Source organism: Odocoileus virginianus, unplaced genomic scaffold (genome assembly GCF_023699985.2).
Source record: "Odocoileus virginianus isolate 20LAN1187 ecotype Illinois unplaced genomic scaffold, Ovbor_1.2 Unplaced_Contig_28, whole genome shotgun sequence".
In the NCBI taxonomy this organism is placed as follows: Eukaryota; Metazoa; Chordata; class Mammalia; order Artiodactyla; family Cervidae; genus Odocoileus; species Odocoileus virginianus.
The window spans coordinates 834,424-850,441 of NW_027224345.1; the positions used below are offsets into that span (position 1 = coordinate 834,424).

Sequence of the window (16,018 nt, forward strand, 5' to 3'; positions counted from 1 at the left end):
AGGCATTTCTCCTGTTACCAGCTGCCTAGAAACAGCTTTACTGATAAAAGCCTGCCAGTCCTAGCAGCAAAGCTCCTCTGAAGTGAAGGGCTTACCATCTCCATGGTGCAGATCCAAATCCACATAGAGAATACGGTCAAATTTCCGTCGCAATCGTAATATTCCCAGGACAGCATCATTGAGATAACAAAAACCAGATGCTTCATCTCTGCAAGAAAACAAGTTGCTTTAGCCAATAGCCACAAGCAATCCAAGGGAGTCTTTATAGCCAAGGATCTAACCCTTGAGATCCATTCCCTTATAATTCCCCCTTCTTTTAAGAAAAACAAAAACATACCTACAAAGATTATATAGTAAATGGCCCAGAATGACTAAGGAATGAAGTGTTTTCATAAACTAAATACTTAGGTTGATTGGTAATATTGAAATATAATGAAAAATATTACCAATCAACCTAAAAAATGGAAAAAAAATATATAACTATATTGAATAAAACAATATTTTTTTAATGATTCAGGAATCATTTTAAAAAACTGGAGTACCCTGAAGTCATCATGATGAACATAGATTACTACTTAAAGGAGCTTAAGAAATCTAGAATCTAGAAGGGGCATTAAAGACTATACTGCTCAGCCATTTGTAGAAGGTGTTGGAGATTTGATTTCTCTGTCCTGACCCTGTGACATAATCTAGAATTTTTTTAGTACATCTTGGACTTGTTGCTCATAAAAGCTGAGTATAGAATGTACAAATGCATAACCTCCTGGACAATACAGTGTGGTTGCCTTTCCATAAATGTAATTATTACAATAAATGTAATTATTACAATGATGATTGAAGCAGCCTCTTTAAAAGTTTTTCTGTCTCCTTCACTTAAGTTGTCTTTACTGACTTCACTGATGTCCTTTAATATTTTTGCTATCAGTGATACTGTGTCACTTTAACCTCTTGTCAGCATATTAACCTACTCTTTTATTACTCTTCCATTAAGCCTTGTTGAGTAGATGTAAAAGAACATCATCATCAAACATGTGTTATAATTTGTTCTTTAAGGCCTCATTCTAAATGCTTCAGTTTCTTTTGCTTCCACAGACTGACTATTCAGTCCATTTTTTCCTACATTCTCCCTAATATTTTAACTTGAAATAGAATTCTAGGCAGGAGCATCAGTTAAAATGGTTACTATGAGATCGTGAAAAGTGAAAGTCGCTCAGTCGTGTCCGACTCTTTGAGACTCCATGGACTATACAGTTCATGGAATTCTCCAGGCAAGAATACTGGAGTGGGTAGCCATTCCCTTCTCCAGGGGATCTTCCCAACCCAGGATCAAACCCAGGTCTCCTGCATTGCAGGCAGATTCTTTACCAACTGAGCCACCAGGGAAGCCCAAGAGTGTAAAGTCTTTGTATTGCTTACACAATGCATAAATTTCTTCATGAAATCTCTTCTATAATATTTCATATGCTACACAATGCCCTGGTTCACAGACTACGTCAATGAGACAGGTACACTAGACAGCAGGAAGTTGGTAAAAATATCACTAGACATTGGCTTTACTCATGAAGGTGAACTTGGTGATCATCTAGAGAAAGAATAGACTGGCATTATATATGCAGCCAGACTGAAACCAATTAGAGGAAAAGGTTGGCCCAACCTTGAATTCTGTATAAATAAGAATTGAATATGTAACTTTGAAAGTTCTTGGATGCTATTTTCCAATTATGAAAAGCTTACAATTTATGAGTCTACCTACCATTTTAGCACATGAAGAGACAATGTGTCTTTCTACTGAAATCAATAACTTTTAGGAAGTTGGGAAGGAACATTAAGTGTTTTAGGCAAAAAGAGGGAAGGAGGGAAAATATAAATCAATGCAAGACACACTTTCTTCCCTCAGAGAGCCTACAATTAAGTTAAGGAGACAGGTCATGGCACAGAAATACAAAAGCCAAAACAAAACAGAACAAAACCAAAAAAAGCAAGCAGAAATAGTATGGCATATAAAAGAGAATACAGAGAAATTCTATAGACAAAATTGACAAAGCAGAGACAGTACTGAAATTTATCTGAGCCCTGTGCTTTTGGAAATCAGTGTGAGTAGGAAACCTCTCATCCTTTGTATTCTGAGAAACAGTTAACTGCAAAAGACCACACTGCCCTGGCATATTCCAGAAAGAACCATTTTCATGCTTCCTCATGACTCTCATAAGACTCACAGATGCTTATCTTGTTTACCTGCCTTTATAAAACTACAGGTCCCCCTTCCTTTTCTTTGAGATGTTCTTTATTAATGAACATTTCTCCTATGGCAGTAGCCTGAATATAATAATAATAACGTCTGTAATTCAGAAAGGCCTCGTCAGTCTGTAATATTTTCCTAATATTTTTCTTATATTTAAAGAAATCTATTCTCATTGGTTTATAGAATTAAGTGTTTAGATAAACAGAATATTCCTAAAATTCCCAGAAAATAAGGAAATTGAACTTTCAAGACTTTTAATGTTCTGAAAAAGTATTCCTATAAAAATAAGCTCAAATGTTTTAAGAATTTAAGTTTGCCTAATATAGGTAAATCTTTGGCAAACAAGACTAACTTAATAATTTTGGTTTACTAAAATCAGTTATAGTTTTTCTTTATCATTGGTAAGTATAATAGAAACGTGGATTTTTATTCTAGTTGGGTATATTCTTCCTAAATTTGTACAGGTTTACTGATTGAATAAGCTAATGTTACCTCTATTAAATGCTTGAGATTATGACAAATGCAAATTTGTTTAATAGAATTGAGTCATTATTCTGAAAAAACTTTATTTCAACAGTAATTATGTCAGTCTGATGATAATTTATAAGATCTTTAGGTAACTGAAGACTTTGGGTTGATACTAAATTGAGTTACTTAATGAATATTCATTATATACCTAGATCATTTCTAGGTAAGTGAATGCACTAATTACTAAGCATAATATTGGGTTTATATACTTTTCTTCTTATTTTTACAAGCTGCAGAGAGGCTATATGTATTTGAGTCTGTTAATGAATATGTTCTTTTTGCCACTTTGAGTTGTACTATAAGGAATATGTATAGATATAGAAAGTGGTAGAAAGTGGTTTTTTTTTATTTTTAGGAAGTCAAACTGCCAAGATTTATTTAAGTTTTGATTTCACAGAAAATACAAGTATGTAACATAGACACTGACATGTGAAATAAAGTACAAGGATCAGAGAGACAAATGAAGTGAACAATACTCTTGCTTCAACACTGTACTGCTTCCTGGTTTCACTCATAGCATGAATCATATACGCTATATATTGGAAAAATTAAGGCAACAATCATTTAGATTTACCAAAATACCAGAGAGCCTCTGAAATCTAAAGAGGATTTTATTTGTTGGGGTCAAAGTTAGCTAAGGTTTGATGAACTTACAAGATTTCCAAAAAGAACTTTAGTATCAAATATTCAGTTCAGTCGCTCAGTCGTATCTGACTCTTTGTGACCCCATAGACTGCAGCATGCCAGGCTTCCCTGTCCATCACCACTCCTGGAGCTTGCTCAAACTCATGTCCATAGAGTTGGTGATGCCATCCAACCATCTCATCCTCTGTCATCCCCTTCTCCTCCTGCCTTCAATCTTTCCCAGCATCAGGGTCTTTTCCAATGAGTCAGTTCTTCACATCAGGTGGCCAAAGTATTGGAGCTTCAGCTTCAGCATCAGTCCTTCCAATGAATATTCAGGACTGATTTCCTTTAGGATGGACTGGTTTGATCTTGCAGTCCAAGGGACTCTCAAGAGTCTTCTCCAGTACCACAATTCGAAAGCATCAATTCTTTGGCACTCAGCCTTCTTTATGGGTCCAACTCTCACAACCATACATGAAAGTGAGAGTAAGTGAAAGTCATTCAGTGTCCAACTCTTTGCAACCCCATGGACTATACAGTCCATGGAATTCTCCAGGCCAGAATGCTGGAGTGGGTAGCCTTTCCCTTCTCCAGGGGATCTTCCCAACTCAGGGATCAAACCCAGGTCTCCTGCATTGCAGGCAGATTCCTTACCAGCTGAGCCACAAGGGAAGCCCAAGAATACTGGAGTGGGTAGCCTATCCCTTCTCCAGCGGATCTTTCCTGACCCAGGAATCAAACCGGGGTCTCCTGCATTGCAGGTGGATTCTTTACCAACTGAGCTATCAGGGAAGCCCTGATACACCCATACATGACCGCAGGGAAAAAACACAGCTTTGACTATACAGACCTTTGTCAGCAAAGTAATGTCTCTGCTTTTTAATACACTGCCTAGGTTGGTCATAGCTTTTCTTCCAAGGAGCAAGCGTCTTAATTTCATGGCTGCAGTCACCATCTGCAGTGATTTTGCAGCCCAAGAAAATAAAGTCTGTCACTGTTTCCATTGTTTCCTCATCTATTTGCCATGAAGTGATGGGACCAGATGCCATGATCTTCATTTTTTTTGAATGTTGAGTTTTAAGCCAGCTTTTTCACTCTCCTCTTTCACCTTCATCAAGAGGCTCTTTAGTTCCTCTTCACTTTCTGCCATAAGGGTGGTATCATCTGCATATCTGAGGTTATTGATATTTCTCCTGGCAATCTTGATTCCAGCTTGTGCTTCATCCAGCCTGGCATTTTGCATGATGTATTCTGCATATAAGTTAAATAAGCAGGGTGACAGTATATAGCCTTGATGTACTCCTTTCCCAATTTGGAACCAGTTCATTGTTCCATGTCTGGTTCTAACTGTTGCTTCTTGACCCACATACAGATTTCTCAGGAGGCAGATCAGGTGGTCTGGTATTCCCATCTCTTGAAGAATTTTCCACAGTTTGTTGTGATTCACACAGTCAAAAAGGCATAGTCAATAAAGCAGAAGTAGATGTTTTTCTGGAACTCCCTTGCTTTTTCTATGATCCAATGGATGTTGGCAATTTGATCTCTGGTTCCTCTGCCTTTTTCTAAACCCAGCTTGAACATCTGGAAGTTCTTGGTTCACATACTGTTGAAGCCTAGCTTGAAGAATTTTGAGCATTACTTTGCTAGCATGTGAAGTAAGTAATGTTAGTCATTCAGTCGTGCCCAACTCTTTGTGACCCCATGGACTGCAGCCCACCAGGCTCCTCTGTCCATGAGATTTTCCAGGCAAGGATACTGGAATGGGTTGCCATTTCCTTCTCCAGGGGATCTTCCCAACCCAAGGATCAAACTCGGGTCTCCTGCACTGCAGGCAGATTCTTTACTGACTGAGCTACAAGGGGCTTCCCTTGTAGCATGTGAAATGAGTCCAATTGTGCAGTAGTTTGAACACTCTTTGATATTGCCTTTCTTTGGGATTGGAATGAAAAATGACCCTTTCCATTCAGGTGGCAATTGCTGAGTTTTCCAAATTTGCTGGCATATTGAGTGCAGCACTTTAACAGCATCATCTTTTAGGATTTGAAATAGCTCAACTGGAATTCCATCACCTCTGCTAGCTTTGTTCATAGTGATGCTTCCTAAGGCCCACTTGACTTTGCATTCCAGGATGTCTGGCTCTAGGTGAGTGATCACACCATCATGGTTATCTGGGTCATGAAGATCTTTTTTGTATAGTTCTTCTTGCCACCTTTTATCCTTCTATGGTTTACACTGACTTTATTATAGCATAATTTAAGAAAGCAAAGTCTTCTCACTTATGAAAGAGATGAGATTCTTTACAATCATATTGTCTCCTATGCTCATTTTTAGGATCCTTTATTGTCATTTTGGTTAAATAGAGAACCAAGTATTATTTTTCAGTAATCCCTTATTCTATTTTAATCAAGTCCAGAGGGCCCCTGTGAAATCATAAAGGATTTGTTCTTTTACCTTAGAAAATGAGAGGTGCTAGAAATAGTTAGGTTTATTTGATACATTACTATTGATGACATGCATGAGAAGAGTTGCCAAACCAGAAAAGATGCTTAGCTTTCCCTAAGCTAAATTTGTATAGGCAAAATATTATTAATATAAATATTTCAGGAATTATATGCTGCATAAGAAGTTCCTAGAGATTCATTAATGCCCTCACTGACCATTATATGTTTTTATTTGCCAGAGTCCCCATGCCTGAGCCTTTCAGGATTTGAAAACTCTTACCTTATTTTTATTTTCATAGCAATGTAATTACCTCTATAGGTTCAATGAGAATATATATCTCTTCTACTTGTTATTAGGACATGATTGGAAACATTCGTTATGTAACCAAGGTCTTGCCTGGAATGTCATATTTGAGAAAGATACTCATTAAATCAGATTTGATCAGATACTTTCTAGGAACTAAGGTTAACTTTATTGAGCCAATACATGGAAAACTCTCTTGGGAAATCTAGCCTGGTACCTGGCTTATGCAGTTCCCAGCCTTACAGGTGAGTAAGGAAGGTTACTTCCTGGCAGGCTATGGAAACTTAAAAACATTTTGGAGAACCTAAGAAGAGAGGAGTTCTTTCAAATTCATAGGTACTGCAGGTAAAATCTTAGCTTGGTTTCCTAGCCTTAATAGATTTTAAAACTTTCAAAATGAGATTTCTTATGAAAAATTCCAGCAAAGCAAGCTTAAGGTATATATGGTAAATTAGCATTTTTGCAATACCTATATAAATAATCAGGCCAAATCTAATGAGGCCTAATTTTTATTTTTTAATATTTTTAAATTGAGGTAAAAGTCACATAATAAAAAAATGATCATGTTAAAGCATACAATTCAGTGGCATTTAGTACATTTATAACATAGTTCAATCTCTACCTCAGTCTAGTCCCAAACCATTTTCACACTTCAAAAGAAAACCCTGAACTACCAGTCATTCCCTATTCCTTCCTCTTGTGTCCCTGACAACTACCAATCTGCATTCTGTCTCTACAGATCTACCTATTCTAGATATTTCATTTAAGTGGCATCATAGAAATAACATGGGATCTTCTGTCTGCTTCTTTTATTTAGCATGTTTGAGGTTCATCCATGTTATAGCAATCGTCAGTACTTCATTCCTTTATATGAATAATATTCTGTTGTATGTATATACCACTTTTGTTTGTGCATTCATCTGTTGATGGACATTTGGGTGGTTTCCACTATTGCAAATATTGCTGCTATGAACATTTGTGTACAAGTATTTTTCTGAGTACCTGTTATTAATCCTTTTGGATACATACTTAGGGGTGGAATTGCTAGGACATGTGGTAATTCTATGTTTAACTTTTGAGGAATAAGCAAGCTGTTTTCTACAGGGGCTACAATTTACATTCTCCCTAGCAATGCACAAGGGTTCTAATTTCTCCACATCCTCACCAATACTTGTTATTTCCTGTTTGTTTTTTTTTTAATTCTAGTCATCCTAGTGGGCATGGAGTCTCATAGTGGATTTGATTTACATTTCCATGATGACTGATGACGTCAAACATCATTTTGTGTTTATTAGCCATTTGTATGTCTTCTTTGCATATATATATTTGCAAATATGAATATATATATTCATATATATATTCATATATATATTTGCAAACTTGAATATATATATTCAAGTCCTTTGTCAATTTTTACATTGGGTTGTTTCTCTTTTTGTTGTTGAGTTGCATGAGTTCTTTACATATCGTGGATACCAGACTCTTACCAGATATATGATTTGCAAACATTTTCCTCCATTCTGTAGGCTGTCTTTTCACTTTCTTGACGATGTCCTTTGATGCACAAAAGTTTTAAATTGTTATGAAGTCCAGTTCATCTATTTTTTTTCCTTCTGTTTCTTGTGAGACCAACCTTATTTTGAGTTTAAGAACAATCTTTCTAGGACTTCCTTGGTGGTTCAGTGGTTAAGACCCCATGCTCCCAATGCAAGGGGCACAGGTTTGATACCTGGTTGAGAAGCTACAATCCCACATGCCAAGCAGAATGGCCAAAAAAACAAGAATCTTCATTTGAGATTATCTTTGATCAAAAGGAGGAAAATGAATAGAAAGTTTTTTGGTTTCAAAGGAAAACTGACTCATCTATAGCATACCACTCCAGGTTATCAGAATCTAGTTATTGTCTTTGAACAATTTTGTATATCTTTATAAACTGCAGGTTGCTGATAACTATGCAAACTTTGTCTTCTGTGGTAGATGTAACTGACTTCCATTCCTGTGTAGAAAAACCAGCTTTGGTACCTATTTGGAAACTGGACTGGATCCTATTACCTTGCCCAAATTGTTGATCCTTACCAACTTTTCAATTCAATAGTTTTTCAATAGTTTTCTTCAATATCTGGCTAATACTCTCAAATCTAACTTCTCCAAATTTTCTTCCTGCTGCCTGACTTGAAGTCATCAAGAACTAAAACCTGACTGCCCAAATCCTTATTGGGATCCTATGTTGCCTTACAGCTTGCTCTCTTCTCTGGGATCTGAAGCAGTTCTGCAAACTAAAGCCACATGTACCTGGAAGAACTCATCACTGCAGCAGACAATGCATGACTGGAAACCTCCGTGAATAAGCTGATGCCTGGACCACTAAGGAAGTCTGGAGGAATGCTCAGGTCATATACATCCTTATATGAGTGGTAATCTAGACTTTGGACACTGTCACCAAGAGCATCTGCATCCTCCTTCCATAAGTGGTCCTGCAAAATGGGTTTTCCTTCACTTGTCTTAGAATACACTTGACCTTTATGGTTCACTTCTTGGCTTTTACTATAATATAAACTTTTTCATTAACATTTTTTTACAGTTTATTTTTCCCTCTTTTAAGATGCCTGATCTCCAAGCCCCTAAAACAATTGATTTTTGCCACCACCTCTCAACCAGTGTTTTTTTTTCTTTTTCATTTATTTTTATTAGTTGGAGGCTAATTACTTTACAATATTGTAGTGGTTTTTGTCATACATTGACATGAATCAGCCATGGATTTACACGTATTCCCCATCCCGATCCCCCCTCCCACCTCCCTCTCCACCCGATTCCTCTGGGTCTTCCCAGTGCACCAGGCCCAGAGAAAAGGGAACCCTCTTACACTGTTGGTGGGAATGCAAACTAGTACAGCCGCTATGGGGAACAGTGTGGAGATTTCTTAAAAAACTGGAATTAGAACTGCCATGACCCAGTAATCCCACTTCTGGGCATACACCGAGGAAACCAGATCTGAAAGAGACACGTGCACCCCAATGTTCATCGCAGCACTATTTATAATAGCCAGGACATGGAAGCAAGCTAGATGCCCATCAGCAGACGAATGGATAAGGCAGCTGTGGTACATATCAACCAGTGGTTTTATAGGAATAACACCAAGACTCCTCAAGAGACTATTTCTTAGATGCCTGTTCATCCTACTCTGGTGGCTTATGATTTATCACTATCTGGTGGCCTCTGAATTATTCAGCAATGGATGCTATTTGTCTTAACCGAAAGGAGGAAATTACGATGTTTAAGTTTATCTGAGCCCTGTTCTCCCCAGAAAGCAGTGATAGTTAAGAACCCCCACCCCTATCATTTTTTTTTCCAGGAAAAGGCAAACTGCAAGTGACCATCCTACCCTGGCATATTATTGAGATAAAACCCATCTCCATCTTTCCCAATGATTCCTATAAGACTTGCACATGACCCCCTTATTTACCTGCCTTTATAACGCCACGCATCTTTCCTTTCCTTTAATATATTACTCATTAATCAATCTTCTCCCTATTCCAATAGCCGGATAAAATAATTTCTTCAAGTGCATTTTGTCTTTCACATTATCAACACAAATGTATTCGGAGGACAAACCAAGTTCAGCATACATATTTCTGAAAACTTTGAAAAATATATCTACAGCTTTGTGGTTAGGTCATTTTTTTTTCTTTACCAGAAACATGACCTGGTGAACTGTAAACCACAAAGTCTATTTTAAAGAAAAAGCACAGGGCTCAGTCAACAGCACTTGCTAATATGCATTTGGTATTTTCATGTCCATGAGATCAGAGATCAGGGATTCTTGGATCATGACATCAAGAAAGACATTTTATGAAAAATGTCAGGTAGCTACCTCACCAGGCAGAGCCAGATACCTGCACTACTCAAAAAACAGCTAATTGTTACTGGCAAAGATTTTGCAACAATCATCTCTACCCTTCCATCTCCCAGTCCTGGTATCAAAAGCCAGCAATATAAATTTTCAGTATTTTCTTACTTGAACCTCTCTAAGACCTGCTCAGATATCTATTTTCTCTTTTAGTATTAGCATAACTTTTACGATTCTTTTCCTCCATAATAGCTATTTTGGAATTTTTTATTTGGACTTTTCTCTCTTGTTGGCATATAATAAAAATAATAGCCAACACTGAGTGCTTACCTTGTGCCAGGAACTGTACTAGATACTTCCTAATGTTAACTCAATTTTCTCAGTAGCCCTGTGAGGTAGGCATTATTATTATTTCCATTTTTCAAATGAGGAAACTAAACTACAGGGAGATTAGGTATTAGGTTGGTACAAAAGTAATTGCAGTTTTGGACCATGAATTTTAAATCATTATAACTAGGCTCAAACACATCTTTATTAATCAAAATAGGAACCATTACAATCAACACATTTTTGCCAATGAGAAATAAGTTTGTTTATTCCTGTAGCATAAAAATCCATGCTTCAGGATTTGACAAACTCTTGGAAAGCATTTTCTGCATCCTGCTGGTTGTGGAAGTTTTCCCTGCAAAAAGTTGTCAAGATGCTTGAAGAAGTGGTAGTCAGTTGGCAAGAGGTCAGGTGAACATGGCAGATGAGGCAAAACTTGTAGCCCAATTCATTCAACTTTTGAAGTGTTGGTTGTGCAATGTGCAGTTTGGTGTTGTTGTGGAGAATAATTGAGTCCATTCTGTTGACCAATGCCAGCTGCAGGCATTGCAGTTTTCAGTGCATCTCATCAATTTGCTGAGCATACTTCTCAGATGTAATGGTTTTGCTGGGATTCAGAAAGCTGTAGTGGATCAGACAGGCAGCAGACCACCAAACAGTGACCATGACCTTTTTTTGGTGCAAGTTTGGCTTTGGGAAGTGCTTTGGAGCTTCTTCTCGGTCCAACCACTGAGCTGGTCATCACTGGTTGTCATATAAAATCCACTTTTCATCACATGTCACAATCCGATCAAGAAATGGTTCATTGTTGTTGTGTAGAATAAGAGAAGATGACACTTCAAAACAACGATTTTTTTTTGATTTGTGGTCAGCTCATGAGGCACCCACTTACTGAGCTTTTTCACCTTTCCAATTTGCTTCAAATGCCAAACCACCATAGAATGGTCAACGTTGAGTTCTTTGGCAACTTCTCATGTAGTTGTAAGAGGATCAGCTTCAATGATGGCTCTCAACTGTCGTTGTCAACTTCCGATGGCCAGCCACTATGCTCCTCATCTTCAAAGATCTCATATTCTTTGCAAAACTTCTTGAACCACCACTGCAGTGTATGTTCCTTAGCACTTTCTGGGTCAAACGTGTTATTGATGTTGAGTGTTGTCTCTGCTGCTTTACAGCCCATTTTAAACTTGAATAAAAAAATGGCTTGAATTTGCTTTATGTCTATCATCATTTCTGCAGTCTAAAATATATATATATAAAATCAACAGCAACTAATGAATCACTGGCAAAAAAAACATAGTGAGAAATGCACATTAAAATGATATATAACCACATTTATAAAGAATATATTCCAAAGTTCAATAATGTAAAACTGCAATCACTTTTGCACCAACCTAATAACTCATCAGAAGAACTATACAGAAAAATGTTAATGACCTGGATAACCACAATGATGTGATCACTCACCTAGAGCCAGACATCCTGGAGTGCAAGTCAAGTGGGCCTTAGGAAGCATCACTATGAACAAAGCTAGTGGAGGTGATGGAATTCTAGCTGAGCTATTTCAAATCCTAAAAGATGATGCTGTTAAAGTGCTGCACTCAATACACCAGCAAATTTGGAAAATTCAGCAGTGGCCACAGGACTGGAAAAAGTCAGTTTTCATTCCAATCCCAAAGAAGGGCAATACCAAAGAATGTTCAAACTACCACACAATTGCACTCATTTCACACACTAGCAAGGTAATGCTCAAAATCCTTCAAGCTAGGCTTCAACAGTATGTGAACTGAGAACTTCCAGATGTCAAGCTGGATTTAGAAAAGGCAGAGGAACCAGAGATCAAATTGCCAACATCTGTTTGATCATTTAGAATTCCAGAAAAACTTCTGTTTCATTGGCTACTTGAAAGCCATTGACTTTGTGGATCACAACAAACTGGAAAATTCTGAAAGAGATGGGAATACCAGACCACCTTACCTGCCTCTTGAGAAACCTGTATGCAGGTCAAGAAGCAACAGTTAGAACTGGACATGGAACAATGGACTGGTTCCAAATTGGGAAAGGAGTATGTCAAGGCTGTATATTGTCACCCTGCTTATTTAACTTATATGCAGAATACATCATGTGAACACCAGGCTGGATGAATCACAAGCTGGAATCAAGACTGCAGGGAGAAATATCAATAACCTCAGATATGCAGATGATACCACCCTACTCTGTGGGAGAAGGCAAGGGTGGGATGATTTGAGAGAATAGCATTGAAACATGTATATTACCATATGTGAAATAGATCACCAGTCCAAGTTCGATGCATGAAACAGGGCACTCAAAGCTGGTGTACTAGGACAACCCAGAGGGATGGGATGGGGAGGGAAGTGGGTTCGAGACGGGGGACACATGTACATCCGGGGCACAATCATGTCAATATATGGCAAAAACCACCACAATATTGTAAAGTACTTAGCCTCCAATTAAAATAGATATATTAATTTTAAAAGATAACACCACCCTTATGGCAGAAAGCAAAGAGGAACTAAAGAACTTCCTGATGAAGGTGAAAGAGGAGAGTGAAAATGCTGGCTTAAAACTCAACATTCAAAAAATGAAGATCATGGCATCTGGTCCCATCACTTCATGGACAAATAGATGGGGAAACAATGGAAACAGTGACAGACTTTATTTTCTTGGGCTCCAAAATCACTGTGGATGGTGACTGCAGCCATGAAATTAAAAGATGCTTGCTCCTTGGAAGAAAAGCTATGACAAACCTAGACAGCATATTAAAAAGCAGAGATATTACTTTGCTGACAAAGGTCTGTATAGTCAAAGCTATGGTTTTTCCAGTAGTCATGTATGGATGTGAGAGTTGGACCATAAAGAAGGCTGAGCACTGAAGAATTGATGCTTTTGAACTGTGGTGTTGGAGAAGACTCTTGAGAGTCCCTTGGACTGCAAGATCAAACCAGTCAATCCTAAAGGAAATCAGTCCTGAATATTCATTGGAAGGACTGATGCTGAAGCTGAAGCTCCAATACTTTGGCCACCTGATGAGAAGAGCTGACTCATTGGAAAAGACCCTGATGCTGGGAAAGATTGAAGACAGGAGGAGAAGAGGACAACAGAAGATGAGATGGTTGGATGGTATCACTGATTCAGTGGACATGAGTTTGAGCAAACTCTGGGAGATGGTGAAGGACAGGGAGGCCTGTGTGCTGCAGTCCGTGGGGCCGCAGAGTCAGGCACGACTGAGCCACTGAACTGAATAAGTCATCCAAGGTCTTAAGGTTAGGAAATGGCTGATCTTAAATTCGAATTTAGTCAGCCTCTGGCTCCTCAGTCCACAAGCTTAATCACTTAACTAAACAATTTTCATATCATTCTCTCAACATCTATTGCTTATCATCTTTTTCATAATATCCTCTACCTCTCTTTCATGTCTCTTCCCCTTTGACCGTTTCAGTTTTGTAATGCTGTGAAATGAGTCTATTTTGTCAGCTTTATACTACTGCTTTACTTGTCTTTCCCAATTTACCACTTCACTACTTTTTATGGTGGCTTCTATCCCCTTTGCCATTTTCTAATTTGAGGAACTTTTGGTTAAAAAATAAATCACAACAGATCCTTCTATGAGGAACTTTTCTATCCAGATGTCTCCTATAATAACCCACCAGACTTTAATCATTTTAACTTTCAGGTTATTTGGGTTTGGGATAAATGAGTTTTTAAAATCCCCCCAAAGGCAAGTAAATGACCCAGGGCCAAATTTGTACAAATTGACTTTGTGGTGGTCCCTTCCTCTATAACCCCAATTTATCTACTGACCTAGCACCTTTGGATTTAGAATTTATACAGGAATATGTGTGAAAAAGGATTAGGTCAAGAAGGCCCTACTTGTTAAAAGAAACAAATCCATTAACTGTGTGACAAAACTGAAAATGTTATCCAAGAAATAATATAAACATGACAGCAGCATAATTCTACACAGTTCTTGCTCTCTATACACCATATGGCATGATAAGCAGTTACTATTGAAGACAAATGAAGGCTTGGGAAGAGTAGAAATAAGGTTATATTTACCTTAAAATGAATTAATAATACTGACTACAAATTCATTATGTTGCAAAGTGCCAGAAGTTCGCTTTTAGAATCTATAGACCATATTTCCTTTTGGATAATTATACAGTCCAAGGTAAACTAATGGAAAAACTACAAAGCAGTTCTATTTACCACTAAGTATCTTAGATAGCTTATAAACAGAACCTAACATTTGCACTACAGAAGAGTCAAAGTGGTGAGTAGGTCCCTGAAGATTGCTGTAAGATTAACTCAGCTAGGGAATAAATTGAATAGACAGGTCACGATGAACTGAATTCACTTGTTGTTTCCTTTGGACATGCAAGGTCTCATTTCTCTGGATCTAGCCTCTTTAGTACATTTTTCTCAGATGACACAGGTGGAATTTTCTTGTTGTAAAATATGTCTTTATTCAGTAAAGTAGAGATTAGCAAATCAAAGTCTTCACTTGGCTAGTGAATTTTTTTCTTTCATATAGTCTACTGTTAGGGAAGAAAGTAAATGAGAAGAAGCCAAACAAGTTCCCAAAAGCAATTTCCCAGCATGCAGCCCAGGTTCAGCCCAGATTTCATCAATATCTGCTACCACCAAGGATCTTATCCGATTAGAATCTAGGGCATAGGAACACTATGTAACTAAGTGATAGCAGCAAACTTCACCCAGCTCCAGTCTACTGTGCTTACTAAGGCAGAAATGGACAGATAAAATTTTTAAGGAGGTTCAAGAATATGTATGAAACAAAAAAAATGTGTCATGTAACTGTTCCCTGAACCAGAAAATTTAATTAACCAGAATATTCCCTCCCTGAGCATTCTGGTTAATAAAAAATATCACTTTTTACTTTAAACTCTCATTTAATAAACTTAAAAAACCTCAGTGGTTTAGACATCAATATTGAGCTGAGGAATTAAATGTACTTTCTTCCTCCACAAGAAAAATAACATTTTAGGTATAATTGATGGAAATCGTGCCTGCTCAACCTTTTCTAGTTAAACAGAAAAAAACACAAAAGCACTGGCAAAGCAGCTGGCCCAGGCTTAATATATATGTATTTGTATTTCTGCACCTGGTACTGGCACACAAGATGAGTATCTCAAGAGCCAGTGACTTAATGTGCTTGCATCCTCAACCTACATAATAGACCCCATTTAATTGGCTACAGTTTATATTAGGTGTGGATAGGAGGAAATGCCATTTTGTCCAGTGAACTGATCACAACCTCTTTTGAATCAGGAGAGAGAGGATGGTGCCTGCTTTAAAATTGCAGGGAATGCTTTCAGACTTTCTAGCTTCTGCTGATGCAAATCTAGGGTAACTTCTGACATACAAGAAAAACATATGGATGCTCCTCACATATTGTTTTGGCCATAGGATGAAGCCTCTCTACAACATTTGAGCATGTGTCACTTACATTGTTCAAAACGGATTAAAAACATCTAGAGAGTTGTCATGTTATGTCTATGTTAATTATAAATACCCCCAAAGACAGAATATAAAATTTTTAGCATTCTTTTTACAACTTTTCTGCAAACAAAGGACTAGTTAAATTCTGAAAAAAATTATTCACAATTATTGGGCTTCCCAGGTGGCTCAGTGGTATAGAATCTGCCTGCCAATGCAAGAGAGAC

General features: G+C 37.6%; 1 protein-coding gene across 3 annotated transcripts in view; it reads right to left on the minus strand.

The window, feature by feature from the left end:
- The window catches only part of HDAC8 (histone deacetylase 8), a 254,626-nt gene that overhangs the window by 177,454 nt on the left and 61,154 nt on the right, over window positions 1-16,018 (minus strand). For all 3 annotated transcript variants that reach the window (XM_070464553.1, XM_020871683.2, XM_070464554.1), the window contains exon 5: window positions 96-208. In XM_070464553.1, coding sequence (XP_070320654.1) covers window positions 96-208 — 113 coding nt within the window. The remainder of the gene's footprint in view (window positions 1-95; window positions 209-16,018) is intronic.